General features: G+C 41.4%; 1 protein-coding gene across 1 annotated transcript in view; it reads left to right on the forward strand.

Annotated features, from left to right (window-relative positions):
* FAF1 (Fas associated factor 1) overlaps positions 1–16,086 on the forward strand; it is a 387,496-nt gene that overhangs the window by 78,897 nt on the left and 292,513 nt on the right. Inside the window, exon 4 of the mRNA XM_040978567.1 lies at positions 9,536–9,738. Coding sequence (XP_040834501.1) covers positions 9,536–9,738 — 203 coding nt within the window. The remainder of the gene's footprint in view (positions 1–9,535; positions 9,739–16,086) is intronic.

The following is a 16,086-nucleotide window of genomic DNA, read 5'->3' on the forward strand; positions in this document are numbered from 1 at the left end:
AACCTGGCTCAACCCACACTCCATTCTGGTGCTCAGATTTGTCAGTGGGTTGGCATTGGGAGAGGTTCTGATGGAGGGCAACTTCTCTGGCAGGACACAGTCCCCTGCAGGTAAGCGCAAGAAGTACAATAGGGAACAACCCATAACAGGCAATGGAAATTATCCCACTGGCATACACATGGCATGGGTTGGGGGCAGACCAGGCTGAACCTGTTCACATTACCTTCTGGTGAATCCGAGCACCAGAACAGAGTGTGGGTCGAGCCAGGTTCGATTGCAACACATACCAGTACACAACAAGTAATGCCAAGGTGAGATGAGCCGTACCAGATGTGGTTGCAGCGTGCAAACAGCACTTGTGACAATCAGGGAGGAGGCAAAGCCGACAGGGGATCGTGGGCTCCCCTGCTGGATAACTACTTCCATTGGAAAGCGTGAATTGGGATGGGGGCAGTTCAGACTAGGCAGGGCTATACCACCTGTGGGCCTCACGGTGAGCTGACTGTTCTGACTGGTGCAAGTAAAAATTAGAGTGGGTTGAGGGGTGTTTGGGGTTAGCCACAGCATTAGCTGGCAGAGGCTGGCACTGGAAGCTAATTATGTCAAGTCAAATGCCAAAACCACCTGGAGACTGCATAATCTGGGAGTGGGTGTGGCCTAGTAGGGAAATAGTGGGCACCTCCCTCAGGGTTACCACCCTCACTGGACAGCACGAAAACCAGGACAGGGACAGGGGTGGCTAGACAGAAAGGTATGTGTGTGCAAGCTAGATAGTAGGTTGGTTGGGTTGAATTAGGCTTCAGTGTCCATTGATGTGTGCTAAATGGGATGTGGGACAGACTGGACAAGCCTGCGGTACATACTGGCAAGCATGGGAACCAGGGTAGGGGGCAGAACTGGTAGGGGTTTGGGGGAGTCGCCCCAACTAGGCTGCAGCTCCAACTGGTTTGCACGAGGACCGAGTATGAAGTGGGTAGGATCGAGCTGGACTACAAAACCCATTGGTTCATGAGGAAGACGGGGCTGGAAACTGAATGGACCCAGCAATCACAACAACCAGCATGTGCATAAGCTGTGTGTGACGAACAGTGTTGGAGTCTGTACTAGCAAAGTCACGCAAGAATCAGATCTGGGATCAACTCAGATGAAGTTTCTTTGGATATCCCTCCAACTGAACTGCTGATCTTGGAACCCCAACCATCAAGAGACTGTCAGCCAGTGGACTCTGAATAGGTTTCATTGCGGTTGGGATGATGAGATTGGCAGCAATCCAGAACTGATGAACTGGGGATTGGGGATGGGTGGGAGGTTGGGTGGGGCTTTTCCCTTTCTTACTCCCCTAACCCCAGATACAGGGAAAAATGATTATATTAGTGTGGAAACAATGATATAACCCACTTTCAAAAAAAAAAAAAAGATTTGTCAGTGGGTGATATGAACAGGCCTAGCTTGTCTCACTCCCAACCTGTGCCAAAGGTATGCTGGTGAGTACGGTTCCCTGGCCTGGTTTGGGTTGCTCCCTGTTGTGGTTCTTGCACTCACCTGCAGGGAGCATGTCCCAACAGAAGTGTTCCCCAGGCTCCTCCATCCGAATCTCTCCCAGTGCCAGATCTCACCCACTCCAATGGGTCCATGGGCCATCCCTACTTAGTCTTCCTCCTGTCCTAGCAGCAACAGTGGCCTTTCCTGACCGGCTCTCACCCATTGTGGTTCTTACTGTTGGGTGCTTTAGCCCTGCCAAGCCAGGTCCACACCTACACACAGCTCACACATGACTCAGGAGGGGCAGAGACCTAGCCTAACCTGTCCTACATCTTACCTGGTTCTCAAAGCACCAGTGGATGCTGGAGTCTAGTCCAATCTGGCATACCCCAGACCCAGCCCACAGTTTTGTTGAGGAATACTGTAGCCATGTCCAAACTGGATAGCAGTTTCCACTCTGGCCTTTGCATTCATCAGTGGGAACCACAACCCACCCTTTGCTCCCCAACCAGGCCTGTTTCCAGCCACAGATCTCGCATATGCCAGTGGTTGCTCTGACCCAGCTTGGCATAGTCCCTCAGCTGTTATGACCTTTGCCTTAGATGCTGTAGCCTGGCCTGACCGGGCCTGCCCCAAGTCCCAGCTCTCACTGGTGGGTACTGGAACCTTGCCCTGCTCAGTCTGCTCCCATCCCCGACACATGAAAACTGGCAGGTGTGGTAGCCTAGCCTGGCGTGACTTGTGTTCCAGCCTGATTTCTGTACTTGGCCAAGATTTGCTCAGCTCTGTCCGGTCTGCCCCCTTCCAAAACCAGCCCATATATTAGTTAACAGTTGGAGCTAACTTGTCCAGTCTTTCTCTCTGACTTCCAGACCTGGACACTTTGCTCATCAGTGGGACTTATGACCCCTAGGGGAGTTTTCCAGGTTCCCCCAGTCAGGCTATTCCCAGACACAGATCTCAAAAATGCCAGCTGGTGTTAGGCCCTTGTCCAGCATAGTCTGTTCCCCCACCTTAGCCTAGTCTATGTTGGTGAATGTTTTGGCCCAGCGTGCCCCACACCTTATTTTAGGATGCACATACAGGTGCTGCAGCCTTGACCTGTCCAGACTATTCTTGATCCCTATACCCATGAATGTTGACAGGTTCCATGGTCACACCTAGTTCAGCCCATTGCCTCTCCAGCTCTTGAGCTAACCAGCATGACTTGCATTTCAACAGGGTTTAGCAAACACATCCCCCACAGAATCTACCCCCAGACCTGATTCCCTTGTGCCCTGGTTAGTGTCTTGGCCTTGCCAAATGTGACCTGTTCCCTCTTCCAACATTCAGTCATGTACTGGGATCCACTCTGCTAGACAGGCTGCCATCCTTGGCTTTTGTGTGGACTGGCGTGTGGTGTTCAGCAATGTTCCATGCTAACAAGGTCAACTCCGTGTTTTCATGTGGCCTGGTGTATGAGTCTGACCTATACAGATGTTCCAGCCTCTCTCCTCCAAACCAGCAGGTCTCAGTCCCCCTTGCTTACCTGCAGCTACAGTGGCCCTGTGTTGAGTGTCCCTCAGTATTCACTCCTCACCTATATGTGCAGTGTCTTATCCCTGAATGTCTCTAAGCAGTAATTCTAGACCCCCTAACACCCAGAACTGACTGTCAGGCGGCCAGTGAGTGAAGCCCAGCTCCATTGTTGCTCTGGGCACCCACAAGGTCAGGATTTGCCCACCACTTAGCAGTGGTGGATGAGTAGCTACAAGCCTCATCAAGAAGCCTGGCCAGGCACAAGTTCTCCCAGTCATAGCCATTTGGCTGGGAGATTCAAACACCTGTACTTCCAAGTAGACTTACCTGGACTCCCCTACTTCTGCTCTTTAGGACTAATCCTCATTAGCGTCAGTAAAGGCTGTTTTGTGGAATATCTAGATGATTGAGATCTATGAAGAGTAGAGAGTTAAGGTAAAGTATGAGTATGAGAGTTGTGACATCTCCTACTTGACAAATTTTCAGGATGAGGCAATGAATGTCTGTTATATATCTTGCTGGGAGACAATAAAATGTTTGCTATGATGTTTGGATATTAATATTGGGAGTAAATGTATGTATAAGGCAATTTTCCAGTAGTCCTAATTCCATGGATCAGGAAACTAATATGAGACGTCTGTCAGTTACTGAGTATGCCCTTTTATTCAGGATTCACAGCATCGGCAAGTCTTAGCGAAAACTTAGAATATGTACTTGTGATTCTGTGCATTGGGCTTTTAAAATTGCTTCACTTGGGAGTTTGGGGGTATTATGGTGGCAGGGTGGGGTGGGCGGGAGATAAGTTGGCCTCACATTTAGGGATTTTATATGTGTAAATCAAATTTGTTTGGAGACTGTGATTATTGTGATTCTTCATTATGTGTACTGAACCAGAATGTAGGTTGCCAGATGTAAGGTTTCTGCTGTTCATAGATCGTCATATAACCTTAGCTGTTTTATTTTGTTCCTTAGAAATTCTATGTTCAATTAAACATCTTTGATCATATCTGTAAGTCAGTACTTTAGAATTTCCATTTTTGTTTATTAATATAGTTGCTTTCACAGTTTTATTAGCCTTAAACTTTGTTGTTTGACCTGTGCCATTTTGAGATTTAAATCTTTTAAAAATTCAGCTCCCCTTACTGTTTTTACTGCTTTCACGTAATAGACTTCATCACCTTGTGGGTGATATAGTGGTGTACTATGTTTATTCAGGTTATGTGTGGTAAATTCATGACAACATTGCTATTCTTTAAGTTTCTGTATTTCTTGTACATTATGACAGGAAAGTTGGGCATCTCATATTTATTTAATATAGACTTAAGTGAAACAGGGAACTCACAGATACTTAGAGTTGTTTAAGCTAACATTATATTTGGTCCTTTGCAAATTTTTGGTAAAATACACTGCATATATTAGTTTTTGATATAAACAATCTGTCCTTAGTAAAGACTCCAGTGTTTTTTTTAAGAATATGGCCATATTTGATCTTCTGGGGGTGAGCTTTAAATAGGCATTCTCTCCTAAGGCAACAGAATTTGCTGGTCAGCAGGAGCTAAGCTTCTTAGTCATGGAAGAAAGAGCTATTTCTGCTTTTTAAATGAAGCTCAGAGAAACTCTGGGGGTTGAGATACCTATCTTCCTCTCAGGCTACCCAGTTATCATCTTCATCTTAGAGTGTCTTTCTGAAACAATACCTTACCTTACAGAAAACACTTGGAATATGTGCTTATTTAACTCTCACTTTAATTATGTAGTCTGCAAAATTAAATTTTGACCTAGTTTTTTTTCTTAATTTATTTTTTATTTGAAAGACAAATTTACAGCAAAAAGGAAAGACAAAGAGAGAGTGATCTTCTGTCTGCTGGTTTACTCAGAGCAAAGTCTATCTGAAGCCAAGAGCCAGGAGCTTCTTCTAGGTCTCCCAGGTGGATGCAGGGATCCAAGGACTTGGGCCATTCTTTGCTGCTTTCCCAAGCCATAAGCAGGGAGCTGGATCAGAAGTGAAGCAGCCTGGACATAAATTGGTGCACATTTGGGATGCCAGCACTTGAAGGCAGAGGATTAGCCTGTTGAACTGCATCACCCTAAATGTTGACCTGTTGTAATTGTGGTCGTATCGTTAGAAGAAATAAGAAACTCTTGTAAAACAGCCATTTTCAAAACTTTCCAGCTATCTTATTATAATGTGAGCTGAAAATGACAAACCTGAGAAAGTTCTTCTGTAAGTTCCTTGTTACAGTCAAAACAATCATACTGTAGTCTGTTATTGCCGCTCTAATAGTTACATCAAACAGGGGCCTGCACTGTGACACAGTTAGTTAAGTTGCTGCTTGTGATGCCAGTATCCAATATGAATACCAGTTAGAACCCTGAACGGTATGGCCATTTGGGGGAGTGAATCAACATTTGAATCTATGATTTATTCCCTCATTCTTTACTCTGCTTTTCAAATAAATAAAATCTTCAAAAAATAAAAACCAAGTCACATCAAACAATAATTTGGCCTCCTTAGGCACTTGTTTCTATAAGCATCCCACCGTAATGACAAAATAAACTTAATGATTATGCTGGTGGAGAGAATCATAGATCATTAGTGTCCCATGTTCCATCAGAAAGGAGCTAGTAAGACATTGAAGGTTAAGAATGTAAGCTAATTTCAGAAGTCTATCTTTGAAGGTATGGTCCATGTGGTTCTTTGAATCAGGGTCCAGTCTAGAAAAAAATACCACAATACAGGATTGATTACACAGGTGTGGAAGACTAAAATAAGTTAAAACTGACGTAGCCTAGATACAATAATTGCTCCGCTCCTCCCCTCCCCTCCCCTCCCCTCCCCTCCCCTCCCCTAAAAGAAAACCACTTTAATTTCAGCCTAACAGATTCAACATGATTTTTAGATACAATTTTAAGACCCCTTTTCCTCTATTCTCCCTCCCAGCTGTCTTCCCTCTTTCTTTCTCCCTTTCTCTCTTTTGCTTTTAATCTTTTGAGATAACATTTTAGATTTACATTGCAATCAAAGGCTTAATACTTCAATGAGTAAGAAGTTGTCTAAAATATATACCTTAGTTTTGTGGAAATACAGAAAACTGCTAAAAACAATTGAATGTTAAAATTACCATTACATACTAAAACATACTGAATTTTGAAGCATTCCGTCAGTCATATGAAGGATAAATATAGTTAATTTTTAAAAAAAGGTGAAGTGGGACTAGATTGGGAGAAAAGAATATTCCTAGAGGGATTAACCTGTGTTTTCATGACAAAGAAAGGGTTAAGGTAGAAGAAGAAATGAAAAGCCATTATGACCATTAGCATAAGGAGAGGGAGTTATAGCACAGGTTGATTCTGGAATGTAAATATGATTCAGTTCATACCAGGACTTACAGGCTGTTTATCAAAAGAGTGAAGGGGAGTAAGTGAAAGCTTAAGGAACTAAACTATGTGTGAAGGATTTGTGTATTTAATTTCACTCTAGGGATGATATAAAATGGAATACTTAGGAGAAAAAGTAAGTATTAGATTATTTTGGAGACTCTTATGTTGTTCAATGCAAGAGTGATTATGGATGGTCTAGAAGGGCAGCTACTTCCCCTCCCCCCCTTTAATTTTGACAATCTTTACATGGTTAATTAGGGCACAAATGTTCAAGGGCTATAGGAAAGTAGGTAAGACTATTATTTCCACATTCTTTTCTTTTTCTGTATTTGGGGTAAATGGGGAGATAAAGGGAGAAGCCTCACCCAGCTTCCACCCATCCCAGTTCCCCGATGTGGGGCATGCTCCAAGGGTCTTGCTGAAGTGGTTTTGATAGTTCAACAGTTCTAAATTGCTGCCAGTCTCGCCATTCCAAGCATGATGAGGTCGCGGAAGAATCTACTGATTGACATAGTCCATCTTAGAGTCTCTGTTTGCCTGGTTTTTCACTGCCAGCATATGGCTGGGATAGTTGATTTGTTTTGTTGCCAGGTATCCTCTGCAGGTTCCGATAGAATGCCATATTCTCCATGTGCACCTGGATATGCTCTCCACTGTTCTGTCTGAGCCTCTGAGGAGGCTCGGCTCTGGCATTTCCACTCCCTGGCAGACCATGGAACCTACACTTCTCTTAATGGCTCCTGAGTCTGGCAGTTCGATTGGGCAGATCTCAAAAGAAATTTTGTCTGAGGTGATCCCAGACCAGATTCTTGTACTTGCAAGTACTGGGCCCAGCACAGTCCATCGAGGGGGGACAGCTTCTGTTTGTTTGTTTGTTTATTTATTGTTTTTTATTGATTACATTGCATTATCTGACACAGTTTTATAGGCACTGCTATTCCCCCCCAATCCCCCCAAACCATGGCGGATTCTTCCACCTTGTTGCATTACCACAGTTTAAATTCAGTTGAAATTCTTTCATTGCAAGCATGTACCAAGTATAAAGTCCAGCGTCTTATTGTCCAGATAAGTTCAACGATTTCTTGGGGAGACCATCTCTGGTCTGAAGGTAGAGCCTGCAGAGTATCATCCCTATCAATTAAAAGCCCTGACATTACATCAGTAACATTTTATAATGTTATGGAATTAGTTGACATGGCATTGAGTAACCAGTATGTTAAAAGAGAGAAAAAAAGAATGCAAGTTCTGAACCACAGCCTGCGACTTCTACATTGACATTTCAGTTATTGGTTTATATACAAGTGGTTTCTATACACCTTAAAATGGCTATAGATTGCTATTCAGCTGTCTCATGTCTATTTTAATTTTAGTATTTAGCAGTTTATGGCGTTGAAGCATGATTTTGCTGAACCTGGATGTTTTTCGGGTTGTCTAACTCTATAACTCTAACAAGAAATATGTCAACAGTTTAGGTGAACAGTTTTAGGAGGGGTATGCAGAGAAATCTTCAATACCCTAGTGAGGAGCAACTAATCCTTGTGTCCCACCCGTTATAAGTGCATCCCCGCTGACCGTTTCCTGTCTGTTTCTAAGCTTTCCTTGTTGTTCTCTATCTATTCTAGTTTTTTTGTTGTTTATTTGTTTGTTGTGTGTTAGTTTTGAGGGGTTTCCAGAGCGATCCTGATGGTCATTGCCAGTGAGGGTGGGGACCCAAAGTCAGAACCAGGCAAGGACCAGAGAAAGCTCCTCTCCCCAGTTCCGAAGGAAGTTTACTATTCTGTTTCTGCGGACTGCTCAGTGCTCCTGGTTGTCATTCTGATGACCTTGGATCCTGTGAGGCAGAATTTGGGCTTCTTCCAATTCATGTCGTAGATCCAAATGGGGGTGGGTGACCTCAGAGTTCTCGGCCTCCAAAGGCGCTCCAACTCCCCAAAGTCTCCTTGGCAGTTGGGATGTAGTCCTTGGTGCTTGTACTGATAGTCCTTGTTGAGGATCTGGGAGTCTTCAGGGTTGGGATACAAGCCTCCTCCTGTCTGCCTGCTCCACTCTGGGGGTGGGGGAACAGCTTCTGAAGCTGAACATTGATAACCTATTCAAAAGATGCTTAGGAGACAAGCTTGAAAGTATTGGTTAGATATGGGGATTGAGAGAAAAGAAAGATCGAGGATAAAGCTGCAGAATTCAGGCTTAAGTAATGATAATAGGAATAATTGAGAAGGATCAAGCTTGTGGAAACATTAATGGACAAAACATTGGATGTGAGTTTAAAATATACCTTGACAATATGATACTAGATTTTCAACCATTGCTTATACCTGAAATGCCATGATATACTTAAGTAACAGAATGTTGAGATTGTGACTGTAGCTGAAGATTACACTATTGGTATAATATGGGGGAAAATGGTAGGGGGTGGAGAATGGAGAGCGAGGAAGAGGATGTGGAGAGGGGATTTGGTACCTCCAAAACTGTATCACGGAAAATAATAACAGCAATATAGAGATACATTTAACAGATAAATTAAGGAAAAGAGTTTATTAGGTACCATTCATTATATAAATGTAATTATTTAAACTTATTATGGACAAGGTATCTACTAAGGAGGCAGACCAGGGTTTTATTTTTATTTTTGAGATGGCAGTGACTGTGATTTGATGATTGAATGCTAAGAAGATGAGGAGAATTCTTGATGCCTTTTCAGTTTTCTTTTATTAAAATGATAAATAGCACCATTTGAGGTTAAAGAATGAGGGACAGTTGAAGTTTGAGGTAATCGAAGTTTCAAAATAGTCTATCAACAGTAGGGTTTTCTAGTAAGAGTTGTTGAAGGAAAAATTACTCTTTATACATGGAATTTTTTTGTTGTTAGAGTCAGTGAACATGTACTGCCATCTATTTGTTCCTCAAATGCACACAAGCAATGACATTGTGATATGATCTTATTGATTAGCAGGAAGGGAAGGATTAGAAGAAGAGTAATGTGGTCTGTCACTGGGAGAAATTTAATGAAAAAATAAAAGTTAAGTTTGGTTGTAACACAAGGGCAGATACATATGATAAGAAGAACAGTACAAACCAATGCTAGACCGGGTCCCTAATGATGCTCTGTAATGACTTGATTGATGATAATTTTTCGTTTTTATAAACATTTTAGTGAGTATGGCGGTGAGGCCACGCCAGGACCTGCCTTTGATCCAGCAAGACATCCTTCTCCAGCTCCTACTCCCTCTTCTTCAGCATTTCGACCTGTAATGCCATCCAGGCAAATTGTGGAGAGGCAACCTCGGATGCTGGACTTCAGGGTTGAGTACAGAGACAGAAATGTTGATGTGGTACTTGAAGACAGCTGTACTGTTGGTAAGGTTCTTCTTTTTGTGGAACTTTTACAAACAAGTAGGTCCTTAAGTAAGCTTTCAGTTTATGTGTTTCTGAATTGATTGTCAACAAGAAGCAAAAACAAAACAAAACAAACAAAACCCAATTAAAACCTACTTTCGCAGGCATATTATTGTGCTCTGTATTTTATGTTTTTGAGTACTGTGTTTAAGTTGAGGTAAGTTTGAAAATTTTTCTGTTTCATAAATGTGGACTGGATGATATAAATCAAATATAGACTTTAAAAATACTCTAATTCTTAAGTACCTTGTATATCAGACGTCACTGCAATACACATTTGTTGATTTATATGTCTTGGTTTTGTGCTTTTGCAGTAGAATATCTACAATTTGGTATTTTGTGAGGAATAGGAATAATCTTTTTCACTGTTGGGATCTGTGAGGCTGTTCTTTGCTTCCAAGATGCTGCAGCCTTTGGAGAGGAAGAATGCTGGGTCTTCGCATGGTAGTAAGCAGGAAGGATGACGTCTCTGCGAAGTCTCTTTGTCAAGATGTTTTATGAAGTCACCTCTTCCTATTTATAGCCTACTCACTGCTTTGTTTTTGTTTCTTTAAATTATTTCTTCGAGAAGCAGAAGTAGGGAAAGGAAAGGAAGCAGGGAGGAAAGGAGTAGAAAGAGAAAGGGAGACCCAGAGGGAAAGGGAGAGAGAAAAGGAGGGAAGGAGGAAAGAAGAGATGAGGGAGGGAGGCGGAAGAGGGGGGGGAGACGGGACCTAGAGGGAAAGGAAGGGAGGAAGAGAGGTAAAGAAGGAGGGAGGGAGGAAGCAAAAGAAGGAGGGAGAGGGGAGCGAGAAGGGGACTGAGAGGGAAAGGGAGAGAGGGAGAGAAGGACGAGGGAGGAAGCAAAGGAAGGAGGGAAAGAGGGAGGGAAGAAGATAAAGGAAGGATGGATGGAAGAAAGGAGGAAGGGAGAAAGAAGCTCCCAGCCACTTTTTAAAATATTTTGTTTATTTTATTTTTTAATCATTATTTCCCATGATGCAGTTTTATAGGTACAGGGATTCCCCTCCCCACCTCCCTTTACTCCCTCTCCGTTCTCCGTACCCCCCCCATTTCCCCCATATTATTACAGTAGTGTCGTCCTTCAGCAACATGCCGAAGTCCAACATTCTACTCTTTAAGTGTATCATGACATTGTAGGTATAGGGAATGGTCGAAAATCTAGCATCGTATTGTCAAGTATATATTTGACAGTTTCAGTGGGAATCTTCCTTTTATTTTCCAAGTAACTTTTCCCCTCTCCTAGTTGACAAAATGCCGTTCTTTCAAAGGAAACTCAATGTTGCCTGCCATTTCTGGACATACTTTACCAAGTTACTATATTAATATGCTGAACCCATCATATTTGATTCAGATTTTTGATTCACTTGTTGAATTAAAAATTGTATTAAGTTCTAACTTAATATAGTTTGGCTATAAATATACATACCATGTGTTTCTGAAAATTTTCCCATGTCCTTTTGGGAGACATACTTTCCTAATTTTACTAATTGACTTTGAAAAATAGGACCATTACATATTATGCTCAAACACTAATCAGATTATGTTATTCTCCCTGCTTTAAACAATTCAAAAGCCTTGTGTTATTTATAGGATAACACTGAAAAAAATTTTTTTAAATTAGCTTTCTTTTTTTTAAATTTTATTTATCTATTTTTTTATTTTGACACTCTTTACATAGTTAATTTGGGTAAAAAGGTTCAAGGGCTACAGGAAAGTAGGTAAAATTATTGTTTCCATATTGTTTCTTTTTTTTTTTTTTAAGATTTATTTTATTTTCATTACAAAGTCAGATATACAGAGAGGAAGTGGAGCTGCCTGGATCAGATCCGGTAACCATATGGTATCCTGGCGTGTTCAAGGCGAGGACCTTAGCCACCAGGCCACGCTGCCGGGCCCAGCATTCAAAATTTTAACATGGCCTCTGAATCCATGTTTTATCACGCCCCTATTTAAATTTTAAGATTCATTTATTTTCATTCTTTTGTTCACTGTACCAGTAGTAACAGATTTCTTTTAGTTCACTTAACATGTTATAGTTTCAGTTTCATCTATCTTGATTCCTATAGATTTGCTACCTTCCTTATATTCAGCTTTTTTTCATCTGTGAAAATTTCATTTATTTCTGAATTTTTTCCATTTTTTAATCATTATTATTTTATGATACAGTTCTATATGCTCTGGGATTTCCATTACTCACTCCCTCTTCACTGATTTCCCTTATATTATTGCAATGATATAGTTCTTAATAAACAGTCATAAGTCCATCGTTGTGAACATGGACAATATCTGAGATTCCAGCATCCTATTGTCAAGATATATTTAACAGTTCATTTGGAGTCCATCTTTGATCTGGAAATAGAGATACGTACTTCATTCTATCCTCACATCTGAATATCATGGTCTCAATTACACAGTTACTGTACTTGCCTTAAATGAAAAGCCACAGCACAAAATAAACAACAGGAAGAAAGATAGAAATTTACAACACCATGAAGTTAAATAGTAACATGCTCCTGAATGGCTAATGTGTCGCTGAAGAAACAAAAAAGAAAATCAAGAACCTTCTTGAAGAAAATGATGCTACTGTATGACCTATGAGTCAGTGAAGAATTTAATGAGAAAAAAAAAACTGTTTTGAAGAAATAAAAACAGAAACATCAGAATCCATGAGATGTAGTTTCTGCTGATGTTTGTTGGTGAGATCTGTCTCTTGTAGACAACAGATAGGGGTTTTGTATTTTTAATCCATTCTGCTAATCTAAAAGTGATTGATGGATTTAAACTTTTACATTCAGGGTTAATATGAATAGGTGTTAATTTGGTCCTGTCATTTTAGCAATGGGCGGTTCATTGATTTAATCTTCTATTGTTATTTTAGTGGGATATTATTCACATTTGCCTTTGGTTTTGGTAGGTACTATTCTTCTCTGTCAAGAGAACATCTTGAAGTATCATTTGTAGGACATGTCTGGAAGAGGCATATTCTTTTAACTTTTCTTTACTGTGGAAATATTTCATTTCATTTTCAAAGACAAAGGAAAGTTTTGCTAGGTATGTTATTCTGAGCTGATAGTTTTTTCCTTTTAGAATTTGGAATGTATCATTCCATCCTCTTCTGGTCTCTAGAGTTTCCTGTGAGAGTTCAGTTGTGTATTTAATTGGCATTCCTCTAGGGCTCAAATGATTTTTTTTTTTTAATGAGCTCATTTAAGGATATTTTCCTTAAGTTCAACTGGAGAGGGCTTGATTATCATGTATCATGGTGAAGATCACTTTTGGTCAAACTGGTTGACCAGAACCAGCCAATTTTGCGAATTGAAACAAGAAAGATGAACAAAACAACCCCCAGCCATTTTAGCATTGAGCATCACCAAGGGATAATCACTTAAAATTGGAGATGAAAGACAGATGGTTCCAACGTTTTGCTCTTTACATGGGTCGTGCCATCATTGTTGTGTATGACATGGTCAGTAGTAGGGATTGTAATTTTTTGCTGTCTAGGCATATTTAGACGTTTGATTGGGAATTTATCTTCATACCTTAGTAGAAATGTATTTCATAGTGGAGACTGATATGTTCAGATATGGAGACAAAGCACTGTATGTCTCTATGCATTCAGACCAAAGATGTACTCCTAGTGAAAGAACTGAAAATATCCTAACAGTATGATGGGCTCTCTGACATTTTCCATGCCTACACTGTCAGGAAATACTTCAATAACAATATGATGGTCTTATGACTCTTCATGAAGGACACCAATTTTTAAACTAGAGGGGAAATCAGTGGGGGTGGGGAAGGGAAATTGGGGAGGGGCACAGGTAACCCTAGAACCCAAGAAATTGTATCATAAAACAAAAACAAAACAAAAAATTCTTGAACTCCTGTATGTGCTTCTTACTGTTGTTAAGAAGCTTTATAACGAGTTTTCTGAATTCTGTATTTCCCTATTTTCTCGATGTATTTCTTAGTTAGCTCTGAGGTTGGCAGACTTTTGCTCCTTTGCAGAGGAATCTTCAATAATATTCACTGTGCCTCTTTTCTTTTGCTCTTGGTCACTGTACTTCTGGTTATCATATTCTCCTTGTGTCATTCAGAGGTCTACAATTTAATTTTCCTTGTTGTGGTTGGTACATGGCTCTTTGTTTGCAGTCAGTTGTGCCACTCCCTCCAGCGAGTTTTAGATCTGGGCTCTGTGTTCTACTTTCACCATGGGCTCTGGAGCCCCAGCTCCTGGCTCACCACTTTCCATATTCTGTGATCTTGTGCTGTGGCTGCACCATTGTCTATATAACTTTCTCCCACTTCTGGTTCGAGTAGTTCCCAGTATTAAGGAGAAACCAGGTGTCATAAATAACTAGGTTGTTGGTAGTGCTGATCTTGCTGGTACCTGTTGACCATTAGGTCTGTAGGCCTCCCAGACCTATTTTGACCTGTAGGATGCCAAAGTCCATATTATTTTCCCTGTGGGACCAGTCCAATGCACTTAGTTGAAAGAAAATTTGCTCCCAGCTCAGCACATGCACAGCTCACTGTTGTCCCTCCAGTACCAAAGGTTTTGCCACGCTGTGCAAAACAGTACCTGATTTGCCATTGGTGGAATCCTGGATCTGCTAACTATTAAGTCTGGGGTCTATCCAGACCTATTTTGAGTAGAACCTGAAGCTTGCTGTGTTGATGCAATGCATTTATCCAGAGATGAGTTTGCTCTAAGCTCAGTGCATGTGTAGTCCTGTCCTCCAGCCGTTGCCGCCCTGCACCAAATGGCACCTGATATGGCTCTGGTAGGGTTCTGGGCTGTGAAATTTACCCTGTTCCCCCACTACCTGTTTGGGATCTGCTGCTCTGTCTCTGCTCCTGTTCAAATCAAACAAATCAGCAGGATGGGCAATTCTTTATCATGTCAACCTGCTGAGCTCCTGGTGAACTCCCCTTCCGGTCTGGCTGCTGGTGGAGTTCTGGCCAGTGGTGGAGCTTTTCTTTCTGTTGTTGTTTTTGTTGTTTCCAGTGTGTATTGTGTGGATACTTGATATAATTTCTCTGGTCTTACATTTGCGGAGACTTTTTTTTGGTCATAATATGTGCTGTTTAAAAGACTGTTTAATACATGTCTGATCTTCTGATGGGATCATTTTCACAATTTGGAAATTTCCTACTATTTGTGTTGCTCTCCACTTTTAAAAAAATATATTTTTGGACCTGGCGAGATGGCTCAATGGTTAAAATTCTCACCTTGCATGCACCTGAATCCCACATGGGTGCCAGATCGTGTCCCAAAAGCTCCATTTCCAGTCCAGCTCCCTGCTCATGGCTTGTGAAAGCAGTAGAGGATGGCTCAAACCTTAGGGAGCATGCATCCACATTGGAGACCCAGAAGAGCTCCTGGCTCCTGGCTTTGGATTGGCTCAGTTCTAGTTGTGGCCACTTGGGGAGTGAATCAGTGGAAGGAAGGTCTTTTCTTTGTTTCTCCTCTCTGGAAATCTGACTTTCAAATAAAAAGAAATAAATCATTTATTCATTAGAAAGCAAAGTGACAGAGAAGATGAGACTGACCTCTCCCACCTGCTGCTTGTTTCCCCAAAGGCCCACAGCAGCCAAAGCTGGGCACTGTTGAAGCCAGGAGACCCTCTCGACTTACCCTTCTGCCTTGCTTTATATTTTTGATATCACAATAATTGATTGATTCCTTTCTCTTTTTCTTTTATGTATTCTCTACTGATTTTTTTTTGTTACCAAAATTGTACAACTAGAGAACATCTAATAGGTATAACTGTACTGTAATATTTTATATTTCCCAAATTTTGAATTATTTGTGATATTGGTGTCATTAATATAGCTTTATTTTGCATACCTATTTGCATGTTTTAACAGTTACACTGTTGTTGAATTTTTGAGTTTTAACTTCAAAAAGTTAATGGAAATGCACATTTCTTTCTTATTTTTTTTTAAAGATTTATTTTATTTGTATTATAAAGTCAGATATACAGAGAGGAGGAGAGAAAGAGAAGGAAGATCTTCCGACCGATGGTTCACTCCCCAATTGGCTGCAACGGCCGGTGCTGCGCCAATCCAAAGCTGGGAGCCAGGAACTTCTTTCCAGGTCTCATGCAGGCTCAGGGTCCCAATGCTCTGAGCCATCCTCGACTGCTTTCCCAGGCCACGAGCAGGGAGCTGGATGGGAAGTGGAGCTGCTGTTATTAGAACCGGCGCCCATATGGGATCTCAGCACGTTCAAGGCGAGGACTTAAGCTGCTAGGCCACGGCCCTGTGCCCTTAATTCCACTTTTATGCAAAGTTTTTGAAGTACCT

This window comes from Ochotona curzoniae, unplaced genomic scaffold, assembly GCF_017591425.1.
Source record: "Ochotona curzoniae isolate NIBS_2020 unplaced genomic scaffold, NIBS_Ocur_1.0 contig_291, whole genome shotgun sequence".
Lineage (NCBI taxonomy): Eukaryota > Metazoa > Chordata > Mammalia > Lagomorpha > Ochotonidae > Ochotona > Ochotona curzoniae.